This window comes from Seriola aureovittata, chromosome 14 (genome assembly GCF_021018895.1).
Source record: "Seriola aureovittata isolate HTS-2021-v1 ecotype China chromosome 14, ASM2101889v1, whole genome shotgun sequence".
In the NCBI taxonomy this organism is placed as follows: Eukaryota; Metazoa; Chordata; class Actinopteri; order Carangiformes; family Carangidae; genus Seriola; species Seriola aureovittata.
Window position 1 is genome coordinate 2260707 of NC_079377.1, and position 8200 is coordinate 2268906.

General features: G+C 38.7%; 1 protein-coding gene across 1 annotated transcript; it reads left to right on the forward strand.

Annotated features, from left to right (window-relative positions):
- Window positions 1–598: 598 nt before the first annotated feature.
- cdk1 (cyclin dependent kinase 1) lies at window positions 599–6854 on the forward strand. Its single transcript, XM_056394796.1, has 8 exons — window positions 599–680; window positions 1330–1372; window positions 1588–1744; window positions 3040–3163; window positions 3839–4009; window positions 4116–4279; window positions 5646–5787; window positions 6589–6854. Exons 2-8 carry the CDS (start codon window positions 1336–1338, stop codon window positions 6703–6705), a joined length of 912 nt encoding a protein of 303 aa, XP_056250771.1. The 5' UTR covers window positions 599–680; window positions 1330–1335; the 3' UTR covers window positions 6706–6854.
- Window positions 6855–8200: the final 1346 nt, after the last annotated feature.

Consider the following 8200-nt stretch of genomic DNA (forward strand, 5'->3'; position numbering starts at 1 on the left):
CTGGCTAATACTGCACTGGTGAGTAAAAGCAGCACTACATCAAGACAAAACAACTATTATTTTGTTGTAGCCATAAACAAAAACTTAGGTTACAAGTCTCTGCCATAGCCTCCTAGTGGCTGTAGTTCCCCCAAAATAATAAAGTTTTGATTTTACCTAAATCAATGAGGTGTCTCAGTTTTCTAGTAAAGTAGATATATGTGTATTTGGATATGAGGAAAGAAAAAACACTGTTATGGTGACAGAAGTTCAACCTCTGGGACAAGCCTAGGCATAGGCTAACCCTGGGTAAGGGCATCATTTTAATAAAGATAAATACACAACTGTAGATGTATACATACATCTGTGTCATGCCTGACATAATTATTTCTACAGTTACAACTATACTGACAGAATTAACGCACATAAAACGCACAATAGATTGGAGAGAGGAAGGTGGCCCCTGCCTGAAAGACGAAACTCTGGGCAGAAATGTAATCAATTTACGTCGGCGCGTTCTCTCCCGCTCAACTCATGTGACCGCGTCCTCTTCCCTGATTGGCGGTTTTGAAATACACAGATCGAGCTCATTGGGTAGTTTTGAACCGCTGCAGAACTGTGGTGAATTCAAAAGAGTGTGTGAACATTCCAGCGGCAGTCTGTACAGAGAGAGTACACACCGCAGCGAGCCAGGCAGTCAGGTAATTATTATTATATTTTACACTGGTCAAAACAGGAGCTGAACAATCTATCAGGATAGTTGAAGACGTGGACAGAAATTATGTGGACAGAAGTTGGTCACAACTTCGGCTAGAAAGTAAATGGAAGATAGGCTGGGCGATTTAGCATTAGCTAAGCTAACGTTGGTGACCTTATCTTGTTCAGCTAGCTTGAAGAAAACGGTAAACGTTAACCGTAACTTATTTATATCATGGCCGTCGCATCAGTAACATTACTTAACAAATAGCGAATACAAAAAAAAAAAAAAACATATATATAATAAAATATTATTCAGACAACATAACTCCAACGTTAATGTGCTAACAGTTTGAATAACTGACCGAGTCTTTGTATGGTAAAAAGTCTATGATTCTCTCCTGTAAATTGTTGGAATAACAGTTAACACAATGATGTGCCGGTTTCACGCTGTTGATAATGTTTCTGCAAATTACGTCAGCCTCTCTCAGCCTTGTTTCACGCAAAAGCTCATTTTACACTGCAAGTAAAACAGTCACCATAACCCAGTGTCAGTAAAATTCGAGTATGTTATGAGATGGTAAGTGTTGGCTGAACCTACTGGGAACTAATGATAGTTGCTGAAGTATGACAACAAGTTGTTTTTTCTTTCAGGCAATAATGGAGGACTACTTGAAAATAGAGAAAATTGGAGAAGGTTGGTCTAAATGTTTTTTTTTTTTTATTTGTCCAAATTATTCAAAGTGCTATAAATGTTGTGCTGCTGAAATTTACATTGACAAATGTTTTCAGCATTCTTCCATTACCCTTTTACATATTTTAATCAACAATGTCATGATTGTAAAGTTTATTCAGTGTCAGTTTTGCTCTGCTGCATTTGATCAGAATTACATTGGTAACTTGTTCTTGCAGGCACCTATGGCGTGGTGTATAAGGGCAGACACAAGGTCACAGGACAGGTTGTGGCCATGAAGAAGATCCGTCTGGAGAGTGAGGAGGAGGGTGTTCCCAGCACTGCTGTCAGGGAAGTCTGTCTGCTTCAAGAGCTGAAGCATCCCAACGTTGTACGGTATGCTCACTTTGTGTAGAGTAGATGGTGTATCTGCAAATTCTGTCAGGTTAAAAGAATTTAAAGATCAAATAAATTTTCCATTCTATGAAATGCCAGTGGTATCTGAAGACACTTGTAGAAAACAGCTGTGGCTGATTGTCTGCCACTGTTGTTGTTGTAACCTATGTTGGTTGTGAGTGGTATGTCACTGACAGTTGTTGGTATGCCGCTGCTGTTTTACTGTCTTATGTGCTAATAAATAGTATGTCACTCATGTTCCACTGTCAAATACCACTTCACACAGACCAGTGCAACTGCCACTAGAACAACAGTGGCAATCCCTCAACCCCATTTGGATCTGTGTTTCTCAAAATAATGCCACCATGTTGGTTACAAATCACAAAAACACCTCACCATGAGAAGCATCATGTATTGTCATCTGGTAAAATGTTACTATGTCAGCAAGGTGTTGACTCAACTCTTAGTATAAGTGGAGTTTAGGGCTGCCCCCTAAAAGTTGAAATGAGTGAAAGTTGACTCTCATTTCCAGTTCACTCATGGCACTATTTTTATTTTTATTTTTTTATTTTTTAGCTCCCTCACAGTACACAGCAATGCAGGATCAATAGTGTGGCAGGCTGTAAACTAAACAAACCAAGTCTCAATTACTTGACCACAAAACTAATTATGATAGAAGTAGAGACGGGTGATGAAAATGTAGAGTAGTACAATGCCTGACAGCGTGAGCCAGAGGAGCGGAATCATCTCTGTTGACTCCTCAGGTACTTTCAGCTGCAGCTAATAATTTAAAAATAAAAAAATTCAGTGAAAATGCACAAATGACTATTCCAACTGAAATTGCAATATCTGCCAAAATAACCCTTTATAATGATTTTTTAATATAATATTTTTATTTTTTCATTTTTTTGGCCTGTCGTGTAGCTCTAATAATAATTTTGAGTGAGTTTAAAAATGAAAAATATAAATAAGAAAAAGAATGAAGCAACAAGCCGCAAGACCCTGACCAATTAATACTAGTGCATCCTCTGTCTTGGCTGTGAAAATATAGAATATAGAATTATGCTATTCACGTGACAAAATAATTCACCCAGATTTTGTTGTTGGATATGTTTGATCACCCAGCACAGTGTGTTGCCAGATGATGATTTCATTCATGGCAGCTGCCTACAGTACATCCAGTCAAACCATTCACATACAGTATGTGAGCAAACACGAATAAGAGTCACAATTTATGGGAAAAAATTTTAATACAGTGAACTAAGCCAGAATATGTGTGTTTGTGTATATCCCAGACTCCTTGATGTCCTGATGCAGGAGTCTCGTCTCTACCTCATCTTTGAGTTCCTGTCCATGGACCTGAAGAAGTACCTGGACTCTATCCCCTCTGGCCAGTACATGGAACCTATGCTGGTCAAGGTAATTGTGTGTTTGTGATGAATAAACTGTCAGTGCAGTTCACCTGAGGGATCTTCAGACTATTTATGTGCAGCAGTAGTGGGACAGTTTTGTTATTGCAACATGGTGACCTAAAATGCTAACATCAGTCACGTGCTTTAAATTTCTGACCTCATTAATTGCTTTGTAACAGTTTTTCTCATTGCTGTCTAACTGGTTATATAGCCAAGCTGACTATAGTCAGTCATTTTAAAACCCATAGGGGCTTTACATTCAAGTTACAGGGGGGAAGTTCTCTGTTTTGCTAATAACGCTTGTCCAGATTTTCTTTTCATCTGGACGGAGGGAACAAACCATTAGCATCACAGTTAGAGAACGTTAAAGTGATAGTTCAGGTTATTTTACATGGTGTTGTGTGAAGTACTTGTCCATAGTAAGTGTATTACCTGCAGATGATTTGGGTTTGGAGAATCAAGAAAGAGCACCGGGAACAGAAGCTGAGTGATATGCTGCTGTGGACAGGGGGAACGGAAAATGTGTTTTAATCATTGGGGAACACTGCTCAGGGTTCAAACAGTTTGGGAACCACTGGTCTTCAAACAGATTAATGTATGATCTGTCCATTCAGTTTCATGGCTGTAAATATATGTCCATCTCCATGTTCTCTCTCCTCCCCTCACCCTCATCACCTTTTAGAGCTACCTTTACCAGATCTTGGAGGGCATTTATTTCTGTCACTGTCGTCGAGTCCTCCACCGGGACCTGAAACCCCAGAACCTCCTGATCGACAACAAGGGAGTTATCAAACTGGCAGACTTTGGCCTTGCTCGGGCCTTTGGTGTCCCTGTCAGGGTCTATACCCATGAGGTAATTATCTATTCACACACCGCTGCATAAGGGGATATTTGGTTAACAACATCAACAAACAGAAAGCCTCTAAAATGACACACACAACCCATGTGTGTGTTCTCAGGTTGTAACTCTTTGGTACCGGGCTCCAGAGGTCCTTCTGGGTTCACCCAGATATTCAACCCCTGTTGACGTGTGGAGCACTGGAACTATCTTTGCTGAACTTGCCACCAAGAAGCCTCTGTTCCATGGAGACTCTGAGATAGACCAGCTCTTCAGGATCTTCAGGTAGACCCACCAGACCACATCTATGTCTGTTTAGTAAAACCCTTATCAGCTGTTCAACACAGATGTGAATTCAAACATGTAATGTAGTTGCTGAAGTCAGCAGTAAGTCATTCATAGTATTATACTGTTTCTACATCTGCCACAATATTTACAGCCACTACATTTTCTTCTATTTGAGTGAAGCTGCTGCTGCCAGAGTTGAGTTTTTTATTTATGCATTTAAAGCAACATTATATGTTGTTATATGGATGTTCAGGTTGGGTAAACGTGGCTTACACAAGACACACACCTTTAGATTCACTATGTTAACAAACTAGGGCTCCCATGGGTCCTTGATATCCTTGAAAGTTTTTGAAAATTGACATAAATAGATGGTTCTATTCATGTCATTTAAGTTTTTTCTTTTTACCTAATGTTAGTAAATAGGATTAGTGTTGCCGTCTACATGTGTGCAAGAGACCACACAGTCTGCCATCACTGTAACATAAAAAGTGTTCACATTCAAGTGAGCTTCTGTAAACTGCTCGTTCTCATCATAAAAATTCTTAGGCCGGGAACATACTGAATGCGTGGAGGCTGCGGAATGTCTTGATTTTGATCTCGGCGTGCATGTTAACCGACATGCGTCTCACAACCTGTCAACCTCATATTGACATCATAACAGCAACATTACATAAAACTTACTCCGTCCACTATAGTTGTCTATGTCTAGACAGAAGCTGAATATGATCACACATGAAAAAGTATGAATATATTTTCTTTAACCATTTCAGCAGCTTCATGTGGAGAGAGACATTTTACTGATGTTTTCTGTCAAAAATAAATCAGAAATTAATGTACAGTGAAAAGAATTCCAACAACCTGCAAACTCCTATGTCAGCTGCAATGCAGGCAGTGTGTTCCCAGTGTTAGTTTTGTAACAAGAATTAAACTTGATCTGTCTATTAGCAGATAAATCTATGTTGTTCATTTTTTTGTTCTGTCACCTCGCTATCTCTCTATCTATATATCTATTCCTCACTCTTCTTTTCAACAAGTTGGGAAGCCGACAGCAGAGCCTAACTTTGTTTTTGAACTTCAATAAACATCAAGAAATGTCTGGCCATCATCCTAATATTAATAATAATGATATTATTTGAATGAAATGGTACATAAGTTGTATTTGCTGCAGCATTTGACTTATCATTAACATTAAGCCCTGCAAGCCCCTCCCTAAAAGTTCCTGAAGTAGAATAAAGTACTGTCGCTGGAGCAGGTACAGGTGGGTTTAGTACCTGGTTCCCCCAGTTAAACTTAGGTTTACTTCCTGAGGTTCTTGTAGCTGTCCTTCTCTATTTGAATACTTCTGTCTGTTTGTTCTTTCCAGGACTCTGGGAACCCCAAACAATGATGTGTGGCCTGAGGTAGAGAGTCTACCTGACTACAAAAACACTTTCCCCAAATGGAAGTCTGGGAACCTGTCATCAATGGTGAAAAACCTGGATAAGAATGGCCTGGACCTCCTGGCAGTAAGGACTACTTTGTGATGTCTTAAACGTCAGGCCTTTATTGTTTGTCTGCGCAGTAACAAACATGTAGTTACCTTGTGAGCTTAACACTGGTCCTCCAGGGTTTCTCCTCTTTCAACCAGCCCCATAGTCTCAAACCCCAAAACTTTAAGTGCAATCACCACATCGTTTGATACTGTGCAGCACACCACTACAGTTGTGTGGCTAGTCCATCACTCAGTCAAAACATTGAGTAAATAAGTAAGTAAATTAATTAATCAAAGAGTTCACCACTGACATCAAAATGAAATGTCTCTTTATCATTTCTTGATCAAATGTCTGCCACAGTTTTTCTCAGCATGCCCTGAGAGACTGTGGCACACTTTTAGATATCCAGTTTACTAAGAATGAAACAAATAAAATCATTAAATCAATAAATTTGAGACGCTGAAACCATAAAATATTTTTGGTAATTTTACTTGCAAAAACAACTAAAACATTCATTGATAATCAGAATAGTCACTGATTAGTTTCCTGTTTATAGACTAATTGATGATCGGACTAATGGTTTAAGCCCTGAAACTGTGAAATACAGGAATGTTCATTTTGTTAATTAGTTTTTTAAAGCACTTTGTTAATCAATACCTAACAACTATTGTTGGTCAAGTGAACTAGCAGGGGAGGTTGCAATTAAACAGCTAACCTTTCCTATATAATCATGAGACAAACACGTCAGTTTTTTTCAACATGTAGAGGCTGAGATCTTATTGGCCGTCCTCGCTGTGAAGACATTAAACTGACTCCTCTTCTTCTCTGCTGTAGAAAATGCTGATCTACAATCCCCCGAAGAGGATCTCAGCGCGGGAAGCCATGACTCACCCGTACTTTGATGACTTGGACAAATCCACCTTGCCCGCTGCCAGCATCAACAAGATCTGAAACGCATACTGACTTTACATACAAACACACCCATTGTGAATTATCATTCTGTAAATACTTGTGTGTGAAAATTGTTGTAGACCTTTAGTAATGTTTTGTCTTTCAACAACGTCTTTTCAATAAAACTGCACTTTCTGTGATTCTCAAAACTTTAATCTTCTCGCTTCATCTAAAAACTTTTTCTCAACATTACCCTGAAGCAGGAACAAGGTTTAAATGTCTCAGTTACTAAAATGGTTTACAGCTTAAAGAGTACATGACATGTCGGAGCATTTGAGTTCTTTATGATCCAGGATCTCATAGTGGTAGATCAGTCCATGGTACAAATGTAGACTGGATCCATTCAGTGTAGGTCGGAGACTCGGAAAATACAAACTCCACAAACATTTTCAGCTACAGGTTTGAAAAACTAAACATTTTAATATAGTCCACATGGATTTCCCTCCACTTCGATTTCACAGCCTTGATGACTGACTATAGATGCTATAAGTTTGTGACCTAAAACCTAGATACTCTCTCAGAGAGAAACCTGAGTCTGTTAATGAGCACAGCATCATAATGTCATATTTTACCTCATGAATGAATGAATGGGTTGAAAGTGATTATTTAATGCAGTTATGCTCGTTCAAAGAAGAGGACTCACCTCGGCTTTGAAGCAATAATAGCTGAGTTCAGGACAGTTGACACGAGTACAGATGTCATCAATCTTCCACATTTTTTTTTATTCTACTTCTAAATATCACTTTAAATAGCATTTCCCATGAGCCTCAGCATTTTATCCTCGCATACCAAATACTCCACTCCTTATCTATTCATGTTGACTGGCTTGTAATGAATAAAGTTGATTCTTCCATGTGAACATGTTCATAGCTGAAAGAGTAAACTGATCAGCTGACCAGGATCAGTGACGCTGACGATCCCAGGGAGAGTCTGACTGAACTGAAGTGGCTTCATGTTAAACTACCAATACAGTGTTAAACTACTTTAGTGCAAGTTAAAGCTCTATTCAAAATCTTACTGACAATTTTATTTCTTTCTGTTTTATTGAGAACCATAGACTGAATAAAAAACAAGGGCCACCATGTTGTCAGGAGGTGAAAAGAAAAGAAATCTAAGGAATAAAAAAAATGTTGTCATTAAACATGACAGATGTAATTTCATGTAAGTCTAATGTAAGCTTTTGTCTGGCCTGAATATTTTTTAGAACAACATATGTTTGGGTGAGTAAACCTGTTTTGTAAAACATAAAAACAACTGATCAACAAAAGGAGCCTTTGTTTTCGTATTTTTATTTAGTCAGTGAGTCTGGACGTGATAAACACAGCAAACATTTCAAACTAAATGAATCTTTCTTTTAAACCTTCAAACACAGACCTCAGATCAGACCTTGGTCTCTGCTGAAGAATCTTCTGCCTCATCTTTATCTAACATCTCCATGGTTAGGACACTGACAGGTTCACACATGACTGACAGTGGAGGAGTTGGCTGTGATTGG

What these genes read in the sequence shown, in the direction of transcription:
- cdk1 (XM_056394796.1), top strand. Translation starts at nt 1,336, where the DNA reads ATGGAGGACTACTTGAAAATAGAGAAAATTGGAGAAG. An exon ending in AATAGAGAAAATTGGAGAAG is followed by an intron (nt 1,373 to 1,587) that starts GTTGGTCTAAAT and finishes TTGTTCTTGCAG; the next exon opens with GCACCTATGGCGTGGTGTAT. An exon ending in ATGGCCTGGACCTCCTGGCA is followed by an intron (nt 5,788 to 6,588) that starts GTAAGGACTACT and finishes TCTCTGCTGTAG; the next exon opens with AAAATGCTGATCTACAATCC.